Source organism: Mytilus californianus, unplaced genomic scaffold (assembly GCF_021869535.1).
Source record: "Mytilus californianus isolate M0D057914Y unplaced genomic scaffold, xbMytCali1.0.p SCAF_8, whole genome shotgun sequence".
Taxonomy (NCBI): Eukaryota; Metazoa; Mollusca; class Bivalvia; order Mytilida; family Mytilidae; genus Mytilus; species Mytilus californianus.
In genome coordinates, this window is record NW_026262734.1 from 40,003,689 (window position 1) to 40,030,156 (window position 26,468).

The window sequence follows — 26,468 nt, forward strand, 5'->3', positions numbered from 1 at the left end:
TAAATTGTATCCGAAGTTTTGATCCATTGACAAACATGGCCGCCACGGCTAAAAATAGAACATAAGGGTCAAATGCAGTTTTTGGCTTATATCTCAAAAACTAAATCTTTTAGAGCAAATGTGACATGGGGTAAATTTGTTTAATTGATCAAGATCTACTGGCCCTGAAATTATCAGACGAATTGAACAACCCATTGTTGGGTTGCTGCCACCGAATTGGTAGTTTTAACAAAATTTTGCAGTTTTTTGCTATTATTTTGAATATTATTATAGATATATATAAACTGTAAGCAGCAATAATGTTCAGCAAAGTAAGATCTACAAAAAAGTTAATGTGACCATACTTGTCAATTGACCCCTTAAGGAGTTATTGCCTTTTAAAGACAATTTTACACAATTTGTTCATCAAGTTTGCTAACATTTAAAAATCTTCTCCTCTGAAATGCAGGTGAGCGATTGAGGCTCTTGAGACCCTCTTGTTCATTTTCTTGGCCATTATTCTCTATTCTTTTTATTTTGGCCCATTTCTCTTTTTTCTATATTTTTTTTGGGCCCTTTATGTGGTATTTTTTGTCCATCATTCTCTATTCTGTAGACAGTCTTTCCAAACCCTTATTCATTATTCATGCATGAGCTACTTCTGTGATTCAGGTCATATTTCATTTATCCTCCAATAATTTATTTTATTTTTTTTATTTTCTATTATGCAACGTACTACTAGTAGACCAAACTGGTCTAAACATGGCAAATATAAAGAACAAATGCAAATTTGTGTAAAATGTTTCAAATTATTGTTCTTGATTTCACAGTTCACAGTGAAAGATGATCACAATTTTTCTGTTTCTGTATGTCCTAATTTTATTAATGCTATTACCCCTTATGATAAATTATCAAGTGATAAAAATATGTTTGAAGTCATTTGAATAAATTTCCAGCATAATTTAATTAAGCTGTGAAAATTATGCATTAAACAAACTAGAGTTTAAGAAAGAGTTTCAAGAAATCTGCAAGGAATTTGGACAATGTTTGCATCACTTAATATAAGGTATGATGCAAGTAACATAATAGGGTCTAGATAGGGGGTGCTTCATTTCCATGATTTCATTATTCTTTTCAGACCATTTTTCTCTATTCTTTATTTATTTTTTCCCCTTATTCTCTATTCTTTAAATTTCAGCACCCCATTATTCTTTAATCTTTATTTCTTTTTGCCTATTTTTCTCTATTCCTTATATATATTTTCACTTTATTCTGCACTTTTTGCCCATTATTCTCTATTCTGTAAACCCCATCAGCAATAAATGCTCCTTGGAGCCTCTTGTTCTAGTAAATTAAGAATACAAAGTTACTATAAGAACCAGTACTAATAAGACAATTAACACTAAGTAAAATGTGATTTTCTAAACAAAATATTATTAACTAAAGAATTTATTTCAGGATACTGTAATTGTAAGTAAACTATAAATAGAATACATTAATTTACAGATGCATTCATGTGTAATATGTTTTGGAATATTTTAAGACTTTAATGTCAATATATAGGTCTATAACATTGAAGGCAGATGTTTGTTGCAGTTTGACATTAGATTGTGTTGCAGTAGTGTGAAAACAAGATGACTTAACTAACAGTAGAAAATTGCAGATTTGTATTAGGATTTCATTGAATATATAGTTATAGTTAAGTACCATTCTTTGCAGGTATGTATTAATTGTGTCAATGAAAAACAATATATTAAGTATTCTATATAAAATTTTTCCCAATTAGTCAGTATTTATTTCAGTCTTTGATACAAGTTTCACAACATTTAACATAATAATCTACACAATAAGTATTATCAAATGTAGCAGGTGTCAAAGCTGTCTATTAAGATGAAAGTTCATTTTATTACATTTTATTGTTACCATGTATGAGAGTCAGGTCAGGGGTTACAGACCTTCAAAATTTTGTATTCTTTAGTTGTTTTAAATTCCATTTGTCTCTAGTCTTTATTTTTTCGTCCATTAATTATTTTCTTTTCATTTTATTTTAATTAGCACCCATAATATTCTCTATTGTTTGGTTTGGTTTTTTTTTGCCTATATTTTCTATTCTCTATATTCTTTTGCCCTTTATTCTGTATTTTTTGACGATTATATATTTTCTATTGTAAGCCCCATCCAGACCCTCATCATTACTGCTTTATTGGGTTTCTAATTAATCACTGTTTCTCAACTTCAAATATATCAGGAAAATTTAATATCAATGTGCCACCATTTTTTTTCTTCAAATTATGAAATGTATCATAGATAGATCATTTACACTTAAGATATCTTTAATTCCTCTTTAAGTATTAAGAATTAGCTTCTTTAAGCCCCGAAGATATGAGACGACTATACATCTGATTTACATAGAAGTAATAAATAATTATTTTATCTTTTCTCTAAAAAGAGCAATTAGTTTCAATAAAACAGGAATTCATTAAGTGTCATTATATATCTCAAATTTTCCATATTCAGTAACACTTTCAGAAGATGTTTCATAGGTATGGATTTGGAATGAAATCTTTAAATTTTCTGTCATCAAATTGATACCTTATCACTGCTTTTGTATGGTAATATGAATCACTGCACTAGCTATCTTGTCTTTTTCTGGTTTGATTGCCAAAACTTGAACTTTATGCTGATAAATGATATATATTAACACTTCTATGTAAATTAAGAAAAAAAAGATTCATACATATAATTTTCATGATTGCAATTAATAACTCATTATTTTTCTCTTTATAGATGCTTTAATCACTTGTGCATCATAATTTTATTTGAAGAGACAATATATGTGACATAGTAGAGCAATGGGTACTATAACATGGACATTTGTAGTTGGTGCCGTTACCATGGTGATGACATACATTGGAATAAAGCTGTATAGATATTTGAAATGGCTGAGATATGTCACTAAAATTTTATCTAAATTACCCGGTCCAAAACCACACTGGTTATTTGGAAATATTTTTCAGGTAATTTAATAACAATTCAGCAAATATATCATAAATATTGAAATTTCACATCTTTTATTTGTCTTTTGTCATTTAAAAAAAGATACATGTAATAGCTATAAGTAGTTGCATGTTGCTTTTTAATCATGTTGAAGATCATATACTTTTGATGGCAAGCAGGAAACCAGTATTTGTAAATATAGGGTGGTGTGGGGTATATATGTCATTTAGATATCAAACCAAACAGACAAAAACAAAAGAAATCTAGAGGTCAACATAGATAATAGTCTTCAAAAAATAAACATGCTTGACTGAGCCAAATTGAATTATAAAAATTTTCAAAAGACTTGTTATCTTTATTCATGATCGAAGTCTGCTTAAACCAACATTTTTTTAAAATTTATAATCAATTATTATTCAAACAACTTAAAATGATATACTGTGCTTGGAATTCAGAGACCCCTCTCAAAGAGGTAGGGATTTATCACCCTTTAATTTATTTAAATCACAGGGTAAAATCCGCAACTTGTTAAAACCTACTGGAATTTAATTATTACAGAGTCTAAAGATATTACGCTATAGTGTAACACATGTCTGTAAAATCAAAATGTAATTCAACACTATATATTGAAAATGCATCACACAGTGTAGCATAGTCACATGAAGCTTAATACCAAATATCAGGATGCTCTAATTTGTAGTTCCTGATAAAAATGCTCCCAAAATTTTAATGGGACAAACTGATGGATTGCATGACTGACTGATGGAAACATGGACAGACCAAAGGATGGTGATTTTTAAAGTTAAATTCAATTCTTGAACTCTCTTTGATTCCATTCATGTTGGGTTGAGGTTCAATTTAATTCAGAGTCAACTTTATTAATCGTGTTACAATTTTTTTTGTTTTTCAGATAGGAAATTTTAGTGATTTCCAATATAAATGTCATGAAGAATTCATAGTACAGAAAAGAGAGAAGATATATGTGTTTTGGTTGTCAATGTTGTTTCCCACTGTGATGCTTGCACATCCAGATACCATCAAAGAAGTGATGAGGTCTAATTCACCAAAGCCTACAGTAGGACCAGGGTATCCATTCCTTGTACCCTGGCTAGGTATGAAGCCATTTCAGATCATTTCAATATTGGTGTTTTTCCATAAGTACCATAAGAATAAAAAGGTGATATGGGGTGACAAACTAATTCTAACAAATTTTAGTTTGTTTGATGTTTTTCTGCTTTGTATCAATCTGATGAGTTAAGCCTTTTTCAACTGATTTTTAACTGGATTTTCGAAAGAAAAAATCGGTTATTGATTTTGGGATGTACGGCGAGCGGTCGGGCGGGCGGCTGCCAAACAGTGTCTGTTCATTAATATGAAAACGCTTTGACGAAATCTTTACAAATTTAGATATGTTGTTTCCTGTGACTAAATGAAGGTCAAGTTCAATTTTCATGATTTTAGCTGTTCTTGTTGTTGAGTTGTAGACCTTTCAGTAGCAAAAGTGATTCTTATTATATGATTTATTTATTTTGAGTTATTTCCCTTTGAATAGAAATGGTGTAATTAATAAGTATATGGATAGATAGTCTATCAATGATTGTATCTGTTCAATTGATTTTAGTCAGGAGTTGTCAAAAATTTCTTTATAACTATTTTTTTTAAAGTTTTGTGTTTTAAAGGTAGATGTCACAGTTGTTATGTGGTATTTTCTTTTTGTTGTATGTGTTAATGTTTCATTTTTACTTGATCCTGTTTGGGGATCAAGATTTGCAAATATCATTTTCATTAGACATTTTTATTCTTCCTATAAAACTACACACAATTTGTATAATAGATTTTTACAATTAACTAAATATACACATTTGTACATGTATTTGGATTAGGACAATGTATTTACTATTAATTAATTCATGCAATAATTTCCACCTTTTATCAAGATAACAAACATGTGGTAATTATCAAATAACAAAATTATAATTGGAATGACAGATTTATTTTTGATTTTGGACCCAGTTTTCAAGTTGGTCCAAATTGGGGTCCAAAATTAAACTGTGTTTGATTTCAACATAAATTGAATATATATAGGGTTCTTTCAAATGCTGAATCTAAACCTGTATTAAAATTTTGGATTTTTGGGCCCAGTTTTCAAGTTGGTCCAAATCAGGTTGCAAAATTAAACTTTGTTTGATTTCAACAAAAATTGAATTTATGGAGTTCTTTGAAATACTGAATCTAACCATGTATTTAGAGATTTTGGATTATTGGCTCCTTTATCAAATTGGTCCACATTGAGGTCCAAAGGTCCTAAATTATACTTTTGTTTGATTTCATCAAAAATTGAATTCTTGGGGTTCTTTGTCGTCTGTGTTGTCGTCTGTGTCGTCGTACGAAGACATTTGGTTTCCGGACAATAATTTAAGTTTAAGTGTATGGATCTCTATGAAATTTTACAAAAAGGTTTAATATCACCAAAGAAAGGTTGGGATTGTTTTGGGGGGTGATGGTCCCAAGCGTTTAGGTATAAGGGGCCAAAAAGGGGCCCAAAACAAGCATTTTTCTAGTTTCAGGACAATAACTTGTGTATAAGTATGTTGATTGCTCTGAAATTGTACCACAAGGTTCAATATCACAAGTTGAAGGTTGGGATTCATTTTGGGGGTAATTGTCCAAACCGTTCAGGAATTAGGGGCCAAAAAGTGTCTAAAACAAGTATTTTCTAGTTTTCAGACAATAACTTGTGTTTAAGTGTAATGATGTCTCTTAAAATGTACCACATTTTACAAAAAGAAAATTTTCTTCAAATGTTATTTTTTTTTTTTTAGAAAAGGGGAAGGGGGGGGGGGGGGGGGGGTGGTTAAAAAAAATTGGGGGGGGGTGTCAATTTTTTTTCTTCAAGATTTAAGAAATTGTCAATTTTCCAAAGAAAAATTGGGGGTCACAATTGCTAATTCTTTGTAGGGTTAATATTCATATTAAATTAACATGTTCTCGTCCTGAATAATGCATATTAATTTGCCGCTGGACGTTAAGCAGCCATTCATCATCATCATCATCATCTTTTAAGACAGCGCATCAGTATAAATGATAAATCTATTCTATTATCTATAATTGCTGCATTATTACCAGTATAAAATGACAAACTTGTACATTTATTCTTTCTTTATGTCCTACAAAATTGTTTTCATTTTCCATTCCTTTTCCTTTTATAGGTCAAAGCCTTCTTGTATCAAATGGACTTAAATGGGAGAGAAATCGTCGATTGTTGACACCAGCTTTCCACTTTAGTATATTGGCAGGGTATTTCAAGATTTACAACGAAGTAACTGATGTATTATTGGTGAGTAAAACATTAGTACCTTTCTTCAATTTTCCACTAATAGTGTATTTTATGGTCTACAAAGGGGTGGCTGATATGTTATCATTTAGAAACACCAGAAAGATTTTTGCAGTTTAAATTTATTGGCTCACAGACTCTTACCTGCAATTTAAATTATCGTTGAAAGGTATTGGTCGGTAACCTCTGAGCTGTCTACGCCAGTACATTTAAGCAATAATGTAATATATGGAAGATAATTTGGCTGATGAGTTATAGGTGAGTTAAACCCCAGTCTATTTCGTACAGGGATTGGGAATTTCAAGGTCTACATAAGAATGTTATTGTTAACATCATTTTGCCACTAAATATTCTTTATCCAAAAGGAAATAAAAAGAACAACAATACCTAGCCCTAATTCCAATAGAGTTCTGTTTTGGTTAAGAATTTCCTTCTTATACATATTTGGATAACTACCCAGTACCAAAATTTTGCCAAAATCTATCAGAATTGTAGTTCTGATCATTTTTAGACATTTATAATTCGGTCATATATTTGGAAATATGAAAAATGCTGTTATAAGCTTAAAGTAGTCACATTTGAATCTCTGATACTGTGAGTTTAAGTAAAGATTGAAGGAATTTTAGAAAATGTTCCTGTTGAGAAATGAATAAAGGGGAAGTTGTACCTACCTAAGAATGATCATAACAATTGCAGTTTTATCATGGAGCCTCCTCATGGGGTTTTTGATTATATGATTACTTGGCTGTTTTTATAGTGATTATTTGATAACCAGACCAAATATTTCATGATTATTTGATTATTTGATAATCTAGGACTGTATTTTTGATTATTTGATTTTTTTTTTTTTAAATAATTAATGATTATGTGATTATATTAGCCAAAAATTGTGATTATGTGATTACATGGACATCCCCATGAGGGGCCTCATCATATTGATAATGTAGTACATTTGTTAAATATAATAAGATTTTCAAGGTTCTATAATTCACATGCTTTTTGATAATAAACAGTACATGTGCATGCTGAAGTTTAAAAAATTAGGGCATTTAATTACAATTGAATACAAAAAGGAACAAGTATATGTAAAATCCTGACTGGTCAAGAGTGTTTTCACATATAGCAACCACATAATTCATGTAAAAACATTTATTTTAGGATAAATTGGCAACTATTTGTGAAAAGAGAAAATACATAGATATTTTCAAACCAGCTAGCATGGCTACTTTAGACACTCTACTTCAGTGTGCCTTAGGATATAAGGGAGATGTACAACAAGTTGGGTATGTGAAATTTTATGTACCGGTTCATAGTTTTCCAAAATTGTAGTACATGTATGATATTGCTTTTCATCTTCAAAATGAACAAAAAATTGATGAAAAAGATAAAATCTTGTGCAATGCCCAGAATAAATTTGTGAAGATTTCCATGCAGAAAAAATGGAAGGAAGCATTTGAGTTTTAATTCAAACTAATACACTAGCAAAATGAATTGTTCACCCCAAAGAATACTAGACACAATAATTGAACAACAAAAATATAATTATTACCTTATTTAACTGTTTTTTAATTTGTACATGTAAGATCACAGATCACATAGACATAAAGAACGGTTTTCCTTGTTTTCAGAGAAAACCATCCATATGTAATAGCAGTGAATCGACTTGGTTTTCACATTCAGGAAAGATGTTTGTAAGTACTATCAAGTAATATTACTATACAAATCCTTGGGAAGATGTCGTCTTTTTCTTTCTGGAAAAGGAGGGCAATATTTTTCTTTCTTGTGACAAACAACTTTTTTAAAACTTAAATAAAAAAAGAACATTTTTTTCAATAACATATTTTTTTTAAATAAATGTAGTTGTTTTTTCTTTTAACTTATTTTCAATAGAAACAAATCATTTTGTTCAATTCCCTGCTGAAACAAATTACTTTTTTTCAAGAAATTAAGAATGAAACAATAAATTAAAAAAAATATGAATTCAAATGGAATCCAATTGTAATGTATAAGGGTTTGTTTCAAGACCCTTTTTATTTTGGCTCATACCACAATTGAGTATTAGTTTTTGATTCACTATTGAAAACCTTGTATTAGAATTTGTGGTTTTGATTCACCATGGAGGGTCTAGATTGGGGATGGGGTCCTTTATTTCTGTATTCTTAAAATCTGTATTTCATTTTTCTCTATTCTTTATATTGTTGCCAATTTTTCTAAATTCTTTATATTTTAGCACCCTATTATTTTTTATTAGCTTATTATTATTCTAACATTTTTCTCCAACCTTTGTCCATTATTCTGCTAACCCCATCCAGATCTTCATGGAAAATGCTCAAATAAAAGAACTTTCACAGAAACTTAGTTTTCTTTTAGGACAAAGATATGGGGATTTACCGAATAGAGAATAATGGGCAAAAAATATAAAGAATAGAGAAAAATGGACCAAAAAAATAAAGAATAGAGAATAATGAGGTAAAATATAAAGAATAGAGAATAATGGGCAGAAATGAAGGACCCCCATCCAGACCCTCAGATATAAACAGTTTTTGCATATTTTTTTATGTACATGTATAACTTTATTGAATATATTTTGGGTAGATATATTCACCACTACCCAGAGTTCATATACAGATACCTTACAGCTAATGGCAGAGAATTCTTCCAACTTTGTGATTATGTTCATAAATTCTCAAAAGATATCATCTCTACAAGAAGAAAAGAACTGGTAGGTACTCTCATGGGGAGGGGGAATTGTGGGGGCACCCTTTTCAATTATTTTGAATAGCAAAAATGCAATCACTTTCATATATATTTTTTGACAAAAATTATACCTACAGCTTATTGGCTATCATGATTATGCTATTTCAAGGAGAGATAAATAGATTCTGCAAATGTTTGCACCTGTCCTAAGTCAGGAATCTGATTACAGTAGTTGTCGTCTGTTTATGTAGTTCATATGTGTTTCTCGTTTCTCGTTTCTATATAGATTAGACCGTTGGTTTTTCCGTTTGAATGGTTTTACACTAGTAATTTTTTGGGGCCCTTTATAGCTTGCTGTTCGGTGTGAGCCAATGCTCCATGTTGAAGGCCGTACCTTGACCTATAATGGTTTACTTTAATAAATTGTAACTTGGATGGAGAGTTGTCTCATTGGCACTCATACCACATCTTCCTATATCTATTGTCAAATATCTGATGGCTGTGGATTAAATGGCATCTGAGAAACATATTTGACATTTGATTAGTTTCAGATACTTATGATTCAATCAGAAGCCTCAATTTCTTAACCTTATTATATATCATTGAATAAGTAACCTATTCCACTACTCTACCTGTGACTCATTATAAAAGTAAGCGCACCCCTCAATAGATATTGCATTATATTATAGAAGACAATTCTAGACAGTGTAAATGAAAAACATAGTACATCATTAGATATTTACTGTGAATTCAGTATTATTTGTGGGATACCTTTCATGGAATTGGTGGATACACTTGAATCACAAATTTAAATGTTTAACGAAGTTTTAATTTTTTATAGGCTTGTATGCAGACTTTGGCAAAACCACGAAATCAAATATCCACGATAAAAAATATAGATTTCCCTCAATCCAAGAAAATTGGTACCCATGGAAATAAATGAATCCACAGTATACTAAAGAATCTCTTCTATATTTTAAAGTTAGCAAAACTCGGGTTTATTCATTTAATTGCATTCTCTACAAATAAAAATTGATCTAAGGTAAAACAATATTTATAAGTTATCAATTCTGAAAAATCAGTCAGCTTTACAAAATTTGTTCTACTTGGCTTTTATAAAAAGACATACATCTGCACAAAATAAAATTATATTTTGCAGGGGAGATAATTGACTTCACTCGTAATGTTACACAAAACTCAACATAACCAAAACAACATTATAAAAGAAACATAAGAAATTACTAATATTTAAACACAAATTTAAATAATGCAAATTCTAAATAAAAGTATGTTGTGATATAATGCAATAATTTCTTTCAATGGTTAGTACTTCAACTTGACAGAACATACCTTATAGTTACAGGATCAATTAGCGTAGAAACTATTTTGACCTATTTTTTACTATGATTATCAAGAAATGATAGAATCAAGATAAAATCTAATATATTTTATAAATGATCATCAAAGAATGAAAGTAAAGAAACAGAGAAAAAGAAACACTTGGACTTCCTGGATATTTTAATAACAGCAAAAGATGATAATGGTGTAGGACTGACAGATGATGAAATCAGGGCAGAAGTCGATACCTTCCTTTTTGCTGGTAACTTTTTAACAATGAATTTCTAATGAATTCAATATTGGATAACCACCAATCATTTGACTATTGCACATATATGTATTAAAATTAATTGATTTATTTTTCCAGATGCTGCCATCTGACCTATCAACGAATTTAAGTTGAAGAAAACTTAGCTTTTGATAGATTTGTGGTATTCATTCCTATCCTTCTCAATGATTATTTCTGTTTAGATATATTTATTATTTCTATCCTTTTCAAAGATTATTTCTGTTTGGATATATTATTTCTCTAATCTTTGTGCTATTTTCACATTTCTTGATCAGTGTGAGAAAAATATTTTTACTCACTAGTGAAATATCTGTTCTCGGCAAATGATTGATCGAAATTTAATTATGATGTCAAATTTTCTTGGTTTCTTCTGAATTTCCCTATTGTGATGTCATGAAAAAAGGCGACCATTCCTGATAACGTCACATATAAAGAACACAGCTTTCTGCAAATCTTTGAAAAGGAAGGATGAAATTCAGTAGAGAAACAGATTCCACCACTTAATAACTCGTGTATTACTACATTTCTCCACTCTCAACAGTTAAATTTTAATCATTTAAAAAGTTCGGCAAACCTAGCGCTTTGAATATTAAAACTTAACTGTCTTTAGTGGAGAAATATCTTAACACACTTGTTGCAGTGGTGGAATCTATATGTATATCCTTCTTAAAGATTATTTCTGTTTGGATATATTATTTCTATCCTTCTCAAAGATTATATCTGTTTGGATATATTATTTATATCTTTCTCAAAGATTATTTCTGTTTGGATATATTATTTCTGTTTGGATATATTATTTCTGTTTGGATATATTATTTCTATCATTCTCAAAGATTATTTCTGTTTGGGTATATCTTCCAGTACCAAAGTGAAGTCTTGTGAAAGGAATATTAGATTTTGTCAGCCAGGATGAAACAAACAAGCAAAACGGAAACTGAAAACTATGCTTACAGATATGATTGTAAGGAGATGTGGGTATACATTAATGAGACAGAAACCCAGCCAAAAAAATAACCTAAAGACATCTGGAGGGCAACTTACAGTCTTCAACAAAAGACAGGTGTCTAAACAATATGTCAAGGTCTAAATTGTCCTGAGTCTATAAAAGTTGTGAATAACAGAAACACATTTGTACATTTATAGACTGCAGTTGTCTAAGTTATACTGAGATATATCATAATAAATTATTTGTTTGAACATTGGTATAATATTACAATATTATGGTACACTTGTAGTAATTTTAAGCATTTGTTTCTTTCTTTTTATCTGCCATCTAGATATTCTTATAGAAATAGGTGTTGTAAAACTGAGCCTCCTCATTGGGTTTTTGATTATGTGATTACTTGGCCGTTTTTATAGTGATTATTTGATTACCAGACCAAATATTTCATGATTATTTGATTATTTGATAATCTAGGACTGTATTTTTGATTATTTGATTTTCTTGTTTAAAATAAATGGGGAATGTGTCCATGGGACACAGATGATGCCCCCGCTTGCATATAAAGTTGTGAAGGGACATAACTCAGGAACTGTAAAAGTGATGCTACCCAAATTTGTACTTGATCTGAGTTTTGTGGTAATAAGTATTGTGTATACATTTCATAACATTTAGTTGAGGCAAACTTAAGTTAGAGAATGGAAACAAAAAATCCAGCAATTTTTCCATTTAGAAATGGGCATAACTCTAGAACAGTATAGATGACGCCAACAAAAATCAAACTTGATCTGTGTTTTGTGGTAATAAGCATTGTGAATTAGTTTCATAACATTTGGTTGAGGCAAACTAAAGTTAGAGAACAGAAACAAAAAATTCAGCAATTTTTCCATTTGTAAAGGGGCATAACTCTAGAACGTTATAAGTGACGCCACCAAAATTCAAACTTGATATGAGTTTTGTGGTAATAAGCATTGTGTATAAGTTTCATAACATTTGGTAGAGGCAAACTAAAATTAGAGAAGGGAAACAAAAAAATTAGAAATTTTTCCATTTGTAAAGGGGCATAACTCTAGAACGGTATAGGTGACGCAACCAAAATTCGAACTTGATCTGAGTTTTGTGGTAATAAGCATTGTGTATATGTTTCATAACATATGGATGAGGCAAACTAAAGTAAGAGAACGGAAACGAAAAATTTAGTAATTTTTCCATTTGTAAAGGGGCATAACTCTAGAACGGTAAAAGTGACACCACCAAAATTCAAACTTGATCTGAGTTTTGTGGTAATAAGCATTGTGTATAAGTTTCATAATATTTGGTTGAGGCAAACTAAAGTTAGAGAAGGGAAACAAAAAATTTAGCAAATTTTTCCATTTGTAAAGGGGCAAAACTCTAGAACGGCAAAAGTGACGCCACCAAAATTCAAACTTGATCTGTGTTTTGTGGTAAGAAGCATTGTATATAAGTTTCATAACATTTGGTTAAGGCAAACTAAAGTTAGAGAACAGAAACCAATTTTGGGACGTACGTACGGACGTACAGACAGACAAGGGTAAAACTTAATGCCCCCTCCGCTACGGCGGGGGCATAAAAATAAAATAATGATTATGTGATTATATTGGCAAACAATTTGTGATTATGTGATAACTTGAACACCCCCATGAGGGGCCTCAAAACTCAGGTCTAAACTATATTTTGCATACTTCTTAATATTGTAGAGTTTATGTTCTAGGTCATGACACAACATCCTGTTTACTCAGTTGGAGTATGTATTGTTTGAGTAAATTCCAAGACATCCAGGACAAAGTTTACCAGGAAATTAAGGAGGTCATTGGCAACAAAAATACTGTTGACAGGTAAAATTGTATTTTATTTTAAAGAATGAAGTATTATCGAGAATTGTAATTTATCTTTGGAATCCTAATTCCCAATAATCAAACAGACAATTAATGATTTGCTTGACAACTTGACATGGTCATGGTAATAGTTTTTTTCAAACACATTATGATTAACTTTAGGACCATTCAAAATGAAAATAACACATGATAAATTTAGTGCGTCCAAATTACTTTTCAGGATTTGCCTTTATCAGAAAGCCTAATTTTACCCAAAAATTTGAAAGCCAAGATACTTTTTATTTCTTCTTATGACCAAAGACAATTCTAAGCTACATTGCATTTAATATAGACATTTAACATTGTCATCATCCTTATATGTTCATTAACAAATTGTACTACTGTGTAAATAAAACATGATACTGGAGTTGCAATCTATGTTTTTTGTAAAGTTTATTGAAAAGGATAGGTACATGTATTGTCAGCCCATTAACAGTTAAAAAGCAAAGTTACATACTTTCAAGAATGGTTGATTCGTTTTAAATTGGGTCAGATACCTCCAACACCTGCTTGCGAAGAGGGTCCAGGCAGATTTCAATATGAATGTAAACTTTTAAGGTAATTTCTATGAGTTTTTTTAAACAACTTTGACCAATTTAGATAAGCATTGGTATATTGTCAAATAATGTTAATTTTTCTTGACAGAGAATGAAACATATGACATACCTGGTGAAATATATTAAGGTACTATGGGTTCTGCAGACAACTTTGATCGTAAAATAGCAGAAAACAAGATTTTGTAATGAAAAAATCAAAATTTGGAAAGAGGAATGCAATTTATTCGGAAGACTTTCATTTGAAGGAAAAAAATTATGTTATTTTATCTTATTATTATGACTAGATTTACAGAGTCAGAGTATTTTTTGTTAGAGTTATTGGTTTTTAAACTAAGCCTTTTAAAGGGAGATAACTCAGATAATTGATTTAAAAAGGAATGTACAGTAATTTTTTTATTTTATTTTATAGCAGTTACCCCATTTTTCTTTGAAATTTCGCAAAGCATTTCATAAGAACTATCATTTAATTTCATTCGGTTATTGACTTTTCTTTCTATACACATAATAAGGCCTTTTCTCTGTGTAATTCTTACAAATTGTGTCATTTTTTCACAACTCGAAGCTTTAAAACAAAGAAAATAATGCCATTTTTGCAAAGTTTTACAAAATTCTGAAAATGTCTATACCCCTATACTACCTTGATAAGGTTTATATTGGGGAAGGTTGTTCTTACAATAAGAGCTTTATTATCATTAATAGTCCTTCTTCAATATCATGTTTAAGTTTACAATTAATACCATTGTTTTATATAGTGAAGATCTACCAAATTTGAAATACTTGACATGTTTCCTGAAGGAAGTAATGAGATTACATTCACCAGTATCGATAGTTAACAGAATGCTTGAACAACCAGTTGTTATTAACGGTTTAGAGATACCTGCTGGTATATTAATAGATCTTGGTATTTATCATGCTCAAAACCATCCTGATGTCTGGCAAAATCCCACGGTAGGTCTTAATCAAACAATGTATTGTAAAGGTTTTAAAAATGCCTTCCCATGTTCAACCAACACATTGTCATAGATTTGCTGCATCAAACAATTATATTTTTGAATTCATGAGATACTGTTACTAGTTTGCAAATATTATACCTCAGTTTTTATTTCTTTATAAAATTGTAGACAATTAAATTTACTAATTTTACGAAATTGTCTGAAAAAGACTTATGGGTTTTTTTAACGACCTTGACTGGCTATAAAGCCCTTGCACGGTCGGTAACCGAAAAACTGGTTAATAGTTTTAAAAACAATTTACTGGATATGAACTATTTACTGGAAGCAAACATTTTCCTGTAAAAAGACTATTAACCGGTGCAAATAATGGTTTGCATCAGGAAATAGTCTAAGGGACAATAAACTTGCTATTGTCCTCATAGCCAGTAAATAAGTGTAAACTAGTACTGGTTGGAATACAAATCTAACCTGGAATCTTGGACAGGAAACATAAGACATATATTTAAATTCCTAGATTTAGACTATCTATTTGTAAACCAGTCAAACTTGAAGCAAAAAAAGTGAAAAACTATCTAACAATAAAATTTAGATAAATTTGGGTAGCTAATTTAGAAAGCAATTCTGGGAAGAGTACCAATATACAGTCAGGCAATAAATTAAGAACTAACAGAAAATTTAAAAATATATAAACTAAGTTTAATTTTGGACCCTTTGGACCTTAATGTAGACCAATTTGAAAACGGAACCAAAATTTAAGAATCTAAATACACGGTTAGATTCGGCATATCAAAGAACCCCAATAATTCAATTTTTGATGAAATCAAACAAAGTTTAATTTTGGACCCTTTGGACCTCAATGTGGACCAATTAAAAAACGGGGCCTAAAATCAAAAAACTAAATACACGGTTAGATTCAGCATATTAAAGAACCCCAAGAATTCAAGAATAAAACCCCATTGAAATTGGTCAAGAAATAAGCAATTTATATGAAGTATCTTCTTTTGCACAATACTGTGCAATTAAATATTTCTTGCTATTGCGCAATACTGTAAAATTGACCATTTCTTCTATTGCGCAATATTGTGCTATTGCATATTTCTTGCTATTGCGCAATACTGTGCAATTGAAGATTTCTTGCTATTGCGCAATACTGTGCAATTGAAGATTTCTTGCTATTGTGCAATACTGTGCAATTGAAAATTTCTTGCTATTGCACAATACTTATTATATAATAATTTACACATCCTTTTTGGTGTGTATCTCCTACCATATCATTATTATTTACTTTTAAATATAAATCAGAAATAACCAACTTAAAATGGAAAATTTAAAAAAAAGAAAAAAAAAGGGAAAAAAAAAAATCCCCCCCCCAAATTTTTTGAACCCCCTTATGATTCATCACCCCCAAACTCAATCCCAGCCTTCCCTTTGTGGTATGGTACCTTGCAGTACAATTTCAGAGAGATCCATACACTTGAACACAAGTTATTGTCTGGAAACTAGAAAAATGTGTTTTTTGGCCCCTTTTTGGCCCCAAATTCCTTAACATTTAGGGCAATTACCCCAAAACTCAAACCCAGCTTTCCCTTTGTGATATGCAACCTTGTAGTACAATTTCAGAAAGATCCATACACTTGCACACAAGTTATTGTCCTGAAGCTAGAAAAATGCTTGTTTTTTGCCCCTTTTTGGCCCCTTATTCCTAAACTATTGAGGCAATTACCCCCATCATCAATCCCAGCCTTCCCTTTGTGGTATGGTACCTTGCAGTACAATTTCAGAGAGATCCATACACTTGAACACAAGTTATTGTCTGGAAACTAAAAAAATGCTTATTTTTTGGCCCCTTTTTGGCCCCAAATTCCTAAACGTTTCGGTAATTACCCCCAAACTCAATTCCAGCTTTCCCTTTGTGATATGGAACCTTGTAGTACAATTTCAGAAAGATCCATACACTTACACACAAGTTATTGTCATGAAACTAGAAAAATGCTTGTTTTTTGCCCCTTTTTTGGCCCCTAATTCCTAAAATTTTGAGGCAATTACCCCCAAAATCAATCCCAGCATTCCTTTTGTGATATGGAACCTTGTGGTACAATGTCAGAGAGATCCATACACTAACACACAAGTTATGTCTGGAAGTTACAAAAATGCATTTTTTTCTAGTTTCCAGACAATAACTTGTGTTCAAGTGTATGGATCTCTCTGAAATTGTACTGCAAGGTACCATACCACAAAGGGAAGGCTGGGATTGAGTTTGGGGGTGATGAATCATAATGGGGGTTCAAAAAATTTTGGGGGGGGGTTTATTTTTTTTTCCTTTTTTTTCTTTTTTTCCTTTTTTGTTTCTTTTAAAATTTTCCATTTTAAGTTTGTTATTTCTGATTTATATTTAAAATCAAATAATAATAAATTATTATATAATAAGTATTGTGCAATAGCAAGAAATTTTCAATTGCACAGTATTGCACAATAGCAAGAAATCTTCAATTGCACAGTATTGCGCAATAGCAAGAAATCTTCAATTGCACAGTATTGCGCAATAGCAAGAAATATCCAATAGCACAATATTGCGCAATAGCAAGAAATTGTCAATTGTACAGTATTGCGCAATAGCAAGAAATATTTAATAGCACAGGATTGTGCAAAAGAAGATACTTCCTATAAATTGCTTATTTCTTGACCAATTTCAATGGGGTTTTATTCTTGATTTCATGGGGTTCTTTAATATGCTGAATCTAACCGTGTATTTAGTTTTTGGATTTTGGGCCCCGTTTTTAAATTGGTCCACATTGAGGTCCAAAGGGTCCAAAATTAAACTTTGTTTGATTTCATCAAAAATTGAATTATTGGGGTTCTTTGATATGCCGAATCTAACTGTGTATTTAGATTCTTAAATTTTGGTTCCGTTTTCAAATTGGTCTACATTAAGGTCCAAAGGGTCCAAAATTAAACTTAGTTTGATTTTAACAAAAATTGAATTCTTAGGGTTCTTTGATATGCTGAATCTAAACATGTATTTAGATTTTTGATTATGGGCCCAGTTTTCAAGTTGGTCCAAATCGGGGTCCAAAATTAAACTTTGTTTGATTTCAACAAAAATTGAATATATGGGGTTCTTTGATATGCTGAATCTAACCATGTATTTAGATTTTTGATTTTTGGGCCCCGTTATCAACTTTGTCCACATTGAGGTCAAAAGGGTCCAAAATTAAACTTTGTTTGATTTCATCAAAAATTGAATTATTGGGGTTCTTTGATATGCCGAATCTAACCGTGTATTTAGATTCTTAATTTTTGGTTCCGTTTTCAAATTTGTCTACATTAAGGTCCAAAGGGTCCAAAATTAAACTTAGTTTGATTTTAATAAAAATTGAATTCTTAGGGTTCTTTGATATGCTGAATCTAAACATGTATTTAGATTTTTGATTATGGGCCCAGTTTTCAAGTTGGTCCAAATCGGGGTCCAAAATTAAACTTTGTTTGATTTCAACAAAAATTGAATATATGGGGTTCTTTGATATGCTGAATCTAACCATGTATTTAGATTTTTGATTTTTGGGCCCCGTTATCAACTTTGTCCACATTGAGGTCAAAAGGGTCCAAAATTAAACTTTGTTTGATTTCATCAAAAATTGAATTCTTGGGGTTCTTTGATATGCTGAATCTAACCATGTATTTAGATTTTGGATATTGGACCATAATAGGTGAATGTCCAATTTAAAATTTTTAAGTTCTTAGACCACATTCAATCTGTGTTAGAAACCTATGCTGTGTCAAATATTTAATCACAATCCAAATCCAAAGCTGTATCAAGCTTGAATGTTGTGTCCATACTTCCCCCAACTGTTCAGGGTTCGACCTCTGCGGTCGTATCAAGCTGCGCCCTGCGGAGCATTTTATTGAATTTGATTTCACACTTTTGGGTTAGGCCTTTAATCTTCTTGCATTTAAAGAAAGACTGCAATATAGCCTTACTTGAGATCTTGTCTTTATTTAGATCGTAGCAACAGTGCTTACCTCACCTATTATAGACATTTTGCCACAAGATGTCTTTATACAAAGTTGTTAATGTAAGCATGATGCTATACAGTAGTGTTTGATAATAGCTGAAGGCAGTGATCTATAAATTTAAACCATTGTTGTGAATCAGCCTATTCATTTACCGTGGATTCTTTTTCTAGAATCCTAAATCTGTCGCTTAAATGGACTCGCCAAATTATATTCAATTGTTTCCTTTGTATCGAACCCCTCCTTGAAATCTGTTATGAGTGACTGACATCAACACATCGACGAAACCCCGCGGCTACCAATATAAATGTCTATTTTATATATATAAATAATTATAAATAAACATTAGCACACATATGTACAACAGATACTCAGGGCTTGTACCTTTATGTATACATAATAGACAATCGTATAGTATAAGTTGGTAGCCGCGAGGTTAACATGGTTAATATCAATGAGTTAAAGAGTCAAGTTAAAGGTAGAGACTTGTTCGTTTAGGTTCGAATCCCTGTATTCTCTTTGTTGTCCTTATTCTTTAGTTTTTCTGTTTTTCTAATTTTGTATGTTACTGTGGATATTTTTGTAATAATAGCGGGTTTTCCCGTTTCTTTTTGGATTATTATTGGCTATTTCGCATATTTGAAAAGAAAATGATTACATTCAATTTGTCCATTTTTATTTTATGAATATAGTATGCTTTCGTCTGTTTGACTACATATCTTTACAAATGTTTATTCACAAATCCCTATTCGAGTAACATGAGTAAATCGTGATGTGCCTAGAATTAGACTTCTTGATAGAATTTTCAGTAGCATACTTATTATATATACTTAGAAATAAGTTTGAATATGTCTTATTTTGTAAATTACAGATGATATTCAGATGATTTAAAGACAGACGTGTTATGTTATATTTGTATTTTTCTAACCAATTAATTGTGAACTTAGATTTATTAATGCATCGTTGAACACGATAATTAATTGTGAACTTAGATTTATTAATGCATCGTTGAACACGATAATTTATTGTGAACTTAGATTTATTAATGCATCGTTGAACACGATAACATGATTATTTAAACTCACTTACAATACCTTCTAATTAAGAAAAGACATCAACACAATAGTTTAAGTTAGAGATACAATGGATAAGCGTTGATTCATTGTATCTATAATACATATCAACATCATTTGGACTCAGGTGGATGATTGTCAAATTGGCAATCATACCAAATCTTCTTATTCTTTATAAAGTATCTTTTTTCTGTATGGCTGATTATCATATTTGACTTTATCACCAACAACAATGTGTTATTTTAAAATGGCTCTTTTCTTTCAAATATGTAAATTCTAATAATTTATAACATGAAAGTGACAAGCAAATAATAGAAAAACAAAAGCCTTCATCATATTCACAGCTAAGCCTATTTCAGGAGTTTAAACCAGAGAGATTTGAGGGAGACAAACATCATGAAATGGATCCATATAGCTTTACTCCATTTTCAGCTGGACCCAGGTAAGCATTTATTTATCCTTGGTATGGGAGATAACTCATTACTGGTAATAACTTACTGGTACCTTTTCTTAAAACTTTTTTCTGTGTAAGAAGGTAAATATAAACTTTTTCTCTTATAAATCAATGAGATTTGAGGGAGACAAACAATATGAGAAGGATCTGTATAGTTTGATCATGGATTAAGATTAGGTACCAAGTTATCAATGAGTTATCTCCCATATGAAGGACAGCTAATTTCCCTTATCAACATTAAGACATGAATCCTTGAAATTTTAATATATTTTTACCTGGCCCGAGTAAATATTTATTATATCCCATATAAACAAAAGAGATTTCAGAAGATAAACATCTTGACCAGAGTCGTTGAAATTTCAGTCCCATTTTCAGCTTAATCTTTCTCCAATATTAAGCAGAGAAAGGAGAAGGTACACATGGGATTTATTTGCCCTGAAATTATCATAAAATAAGAAATTGCATAATACCAATTAGATATAAGAAGATGTGGTATGAGTGCCAATGAGACAATTCTCCATCCAAGTCACAATTTGTAAAAGTAAACCATTATAGTTCAAAATACGGCCTTCAACACAGAGCCTTGGCTCACACCGAACAGCAAGCTATAAAGCAATTGTTAACTTTAACTTGGCTAAAGAACCAATAGAATTGAAATATTTTAAACTGAAACTGGGTTGTGTTAAAACAATACATAAACTCATTAAATTCTGGAATTTAAGAAATTTGGAAATATATTTGATTTGACCTCAAGTCATTTCATCCTCTTCAAGGGAGACAAACATCATGATATGGATCTTTATGCTCTCCTCAATCAAGATAAATATGAGTTGTCCCCTATATAAAATAATGTCCTGAGTTGGATCTTTATGATTAAATTCTACTGGCATTTGCTGTAGGAACAGTAGATAAGAGTTATCTCCTGTATATACCAGATATATTTTAGGGAGACAACCATCATGACCTTTCTTAAAGTTCTGTTGGTTCAAGCCAAGGAAAATATGAGTTATCTCCCATGCAAAGCAGAGAGATTTGCATAAGATAATCCTTATGAGACATATCCTTATTGTTGTATAAGTTAATTGTAAGAATAATAATATATACTTACCTATTTCTGTGGTAAAAAGGCAAGTATAAATTATAGTTCATATAAATTATGAGATTTTGAGGAAACAACTTTATGAGAAGGATCCATATAGGTAGATCACATGTTGAAGAAAATGTACAAATTTAATAATGAGTTATCTCCCATATCGAGAATGGATATATTGAGTTTTACTCTAGGTTTTTTCTATACACAAGGTAAAATTCAATTAAGTGTACTATTTACATGCAGTGAAGAGAGATGTGAAGAATATATAATGATGAAATCATGTGAAGACTATATAATAATGAAATCCTTTTCTTCAGAGCTTTGTCACAACATATAAAAGTGACCAATGAAAATATCAACAAAAAATTTAAAATGTACCAAAAAAATAAAAGAATCACAAACTGTATCTGAGTGAAATGTTCTACTGTTCGACTGAGTATTAATTTTTCACAAACTGATGTTACCTTTTATTGAGCATTCATTCACCAGTACCCCCTCGTTTAGAATATGAAATATTTGCCACTAATAAATAAGCAAACAATATTCAATCACTAACTTATCAGCACTAATGATTAGTTATAATTACATGTATCTTTTACGAAGATTTGATTAATGTAATTTACCTTTGTAGAAACTGTATTGGAATGAACTTTGCACAGAATGAAGAAAAAGTGATGATAGCGAGAATTATCAAAAGGTATGATGACTGCACTACAATCTCATATTAAACAGTTAGACAAATACAAACCTTCCACATCTAAGAAAATTCAGACAGATTTAAGAGCATTAAAGATATCACATATTATCACAAAAGCAAGTAGTAATTCAAAGAGAAGTGCTTTCAAATTTGAAATCACTTTTTATTTTAGTTAGGAAAAACCAGAGACATATATACTATACTGTATTTATATGTCTCTGGAAAAACTGAATTATATAATATTTGATATTTTTTGCTTGTTTGTTAATGACAGGGATAAGTGCTTAAGTATGCATGGAGTAAACTTAAGTACCTAGTGTCAATAACTGACCTTTGACCTTACATTTTGTTTTACATACCAGCAAATCAAGTACACCTAGCTTATTATAAATACATAGACTAGTACCAGCTAGTAAGGTGATAAGTTTGTAGAATTCTCATTTTTCACTATGACTACAGAGCCAAAATATGTAATAAAGCATGTGAAAACTGGTTCCCCTGAGTCCTTAGTTATTGTATTACAACTATGCACAATGACCATAAAATTAATTGACATCAAAAAGTCTTGATATTACACAATCACAGATTTGACATATAAATTGAGAAAGGAATCATATGGAATGGGTGTTTATGTGATACAAATCCATGAAATACAAGAAAATATCCATTATATATAGAATAGCTAATCAAAGAATTCAAATATTTTTTTTTAGTTATCATTGAAGATATTGATTTGATATTTTTTACATAGTTTAACCATGACAAGTAATAGACCAAGTTCGAATTTAGCTCTGTTCAGATGATTTTTTTGCAGAGTTATGGTCCTTGGACTAAGAAAATATAATATAAAAATATAATGTTGATACAACTCCTTTAGTGAAACTTTTTAATATATTCAGTTAGCATTTTGTTCCAGTACAATGCATTTTTAACTGGTAGGGGACAATGTATTGGCATGCAATAATCTCAGAATGCTTGTTCATTTTATTAATGGAAATAAAGTATAAAATACAAGGAACTATATCTTTTTCTATGCATTCTCAATTCTTTTTGATGTAATGTCATTGACAATGTCTTGACAACGACACCAGAGGCGTCAATAATATATTAGTTTGTGATTAGGTCTAGTTCATGGTGAACCACTAGTAGTAGGTCAATGATATTTGGTATGCAGTTGTATTAGCATTGGCACATCTCATTACCATGGAGATTATTTGGCCCTGCCCCCTCAGTCAAGGTCTATTGACTTTGAAACTTTGCTTAGTTTACATGTATTAGTTTGTGATTAGGTCAGTTTATGGGGAACCACTAGTGGTAGGTCAATGAAATTTGGTATGCAGTTGTATAAGCATTGGTATATCTCATTTCCATGGAGATTATTTGGCCCTGTCCCCTCATTCAGGGTCTATTGACTTTGAAACTTTTGCTTAGTTTTCATGTATTAGTTTGTGATTAGGTCAGTTTAAGGGGAACTGTTAGTGGTAGGTCAAAGATAATTGATATGCATTTGTATAAGCATTAGCACATCTCATTTCCATGGAGAATATTTGGTCCTTACCCCTCAGTCATGGTCTATTGACTTTGAAACTTTTACTTAGTTTACATGTATTAGTTAGTGATTAGGTCAGTTTAAGATGAACCACTTATGTTAAGTCAATGATATTCAGTATGCAATTGTATTGGCATTTGCAAGTTTCATTTCCATGGAGATTACTGGTATATAACCCCACCCCCTAATTATGGTTCATTGACTTTGAAACTTTTACATAGTTTACAAGTTAATGTTTGTGTTTAGGTTTGTTTACAGGGAACTACTTATGAAAAGTCAATAGTATTTGGTTTGCAGTTGTATTAGCATTGGCACATCTCATTTCCAGGGAGATTGTTAAGCCCTGTACCTTCAGTCATGGTTCATTGACTTTGAATATTTGCATAACTTATATGTTAAAGTATTGCTATTTTAATTTCAACATTTGCATTATCAAAATAACAAATAGGCGAGACATATCTCTGTGTTAACAGTTTATTAAACTACAAAATAACAGTATTTCATTGCAATGTAATAATTCAAAGTAGCAGTACTTTTTTTGCTGTTGTTCTACATTGATAAAAGGAGCATTTATAATGTCTTTTATATTGACCTGTTTCAGTGATATTAAACGTACCTCATTTTTTTCATACAGTTTATTTGCCCAGAATAATGGATTGAGATAATCTGTACTTTTTAATTTTAGATCATCAGTTATACATTATATATGATTTAATTTTTTTGAACAGATTTGAAATATCACTAGATCCAGATCATGTTGTTGAACCTTTCATGGAGGTTGTTTTGAGGGCAAAAACTGGTATCATGGTGAATTTCAAAGAAAGAGACTTGTGAAAGACTTCTCAAGATGTTTATTTCTGCAATGATGGCTAATTTGCTTAACAAGAGTTAATACATGCACTTCAGAGTATAAAATCATTTTTTGAAGCTATAAAATTACCACTGCTTGAACAAATTAAAGCAAGAATCACATTATCAAGGAGTGGCAAGAGAGATTTTTGTCAAAAAAAATTTCAAATGTTTTTAAAAAATCCATCAACAAGGGAGATAAATCAGGAAAGTGGTACAGTGCTTTATAAAATTAATATATCTTTTAAAACTGAAGATACCACAAAAGGAGATTATTCATACATTATTTAATGACATTTACAATTTTTGTATTTGTTGTGTGTATTTGTAACATTGGTAAAGAAAGTTGTGCAAATTGTTTTAGTTTGTAGCATTTCTAATACATGTATTAAGCTGGTTGTACTCACATGTTACAATTAGAATGTGTTATTAAGGAAGGGATTTGCTTTGAGAGTGTTGTTGGTTGGATACCAATTACGTGTTTCCCACTGTTAAATAAAACTTCCAGTGAAATGCAATCTTTTAATTAAAAAGTATTGTTCCTAGAATGGAGTCATGATTTGTTTTTTTGAAAATTCAGAAATTGGTCCTTAAATGGTAAATGAAATACAAAATTTATGAATTTAATTCAATTGTATCTGAAAATATTCATGATTATAATAAAAATGTATGCATCAAACCCAATATTTTCATCTCTCAATTTTCAGCTGCATAAAGCAGAATATCAAAACAAAAATGGTTACCTATATATTCACACCTTTCAAAGCTCGCCATGTTTTACAGGCAAAATACTTAAATTTGTTACTTTTCAATGCTTTTTGAATTGTTTATTGTTTTTTTTTTTATTTATTAATATTTTGTATTTAATGGACTTTTTTTGCCTCAGTCAATGCAAGTAATATTTATATTATTTCTGTGCTATTTGAATATTAATGTTTATTGTTTTTATACATGTACATTTGTTTTTGAATGTTTTATACTTTTATTTGATGGAGTATTTATGCCTCAACTGCAATTGCAGCAGGTAAATTATTCACTGTCTGTGTGTATGCCAGAATCTTTGTTAATTCATACATTCTGGTTATTGTTGTTGTAACATAGTCACTTTTTGAAAACGCATTAACTTGAAGTTAAGCAATAATCAATCAATCATTCTGATTCAACCAATTGTTTTAAGGTATTTTTATGTGAAGTAAGGACACAAAACTTAATACAGCATATAACTACCTATAAATTATACATGTAATAAGATATAAACTTTTTAATGATAAAAATTTTTTAATTTTTTTAATACAAGATGTTCATTGTATTGTACAATATAACTGAGACTACTATATCACATTATAAAATAATGAACGAAAAACAAATATGATATACAGCAACAAACGACAACCACTGAATAACAGGCTCCTGACTTGGGATAGGCACATGTGTTATAGTAGTCTCAGAATATACAAAATATATGATTTGACTGGAATTTTATAGCCAAATGATAAAAGTTAAATACAGATGTACATGTATTTGGTAAAAGATCTGAGAAACTTTTATGTGAAGCTCTTGTCATATCAACAGTAAACATTAAACAATGTAGCTTCCCAAAATGTTTGTGAAAAAGTGGCGAGAAATTATGTCCAAATATACAAAAGGATTAATTTTGTTACATAATGCTGCCTATTTCATCTTGGAGTTACTTGTTGGTGTGGAAGTGTCCAGTGGACAATATGAAAATAAGGAGAAGTGGTTTTATTGCCAATGAGACAACT

General features: G+C 30.6%; 1 protein-coding gene across 2 annotated transcripts; it reads left to right on the forward strand.

The window, feature by feature from the left end:
* Nucleotides 1–1,500: 1,500 nt before the first annotated feature.
* On the forward strand, nucleotides 1,501–25,966 carry LOC127711468 (cytochrome P450 4B1-like). 2 transcript variants are annotated; one of them, XM_052217538.1, is made up of 13 exons: nucleotides 1,501–1,698; nucleotides 2,767–2,996; nucleotides 3,887–4,088; nucleotides 6,186–6,313; nucleotides 7,469–7,593; nucleotides 7,939–8,001; nucleotides 8,906–9,032; nucleotides 10,475–10,607; nucleotides 13,307–13,430; nucleotides 14,779–14,974; nucleotides 20,423–20,505; nucleotides 22,242–22,307; nucleotides 24,585–25,966. In XM_052217538.1, the coding sequence occupies exons 2-13, from the start codon at nucleotides 2,832–2,834 to the stop codon at nucleotides 24,688–24,690; spliced, it is 1,518 nt and encodes a 505-aa protein (XP_052073498.1). In that variant the 5' UTR covers nucleotides 1,501–1,698; nucleotides 2,767–2,831; the 3' UTR covers nucleotides 24,691–25,966. The 2 variants fall into 2 exon arrangements, with proteins under 2 accessions (XP_052073498.1, XP_052073499.1); XM_052217539.1 differs by having other exon boundaries at nucleotides 2,805–2,996.
* The last annotated feature ends 502 nt before the right edge of the window (nucleotides 25,967–26,468 follow it).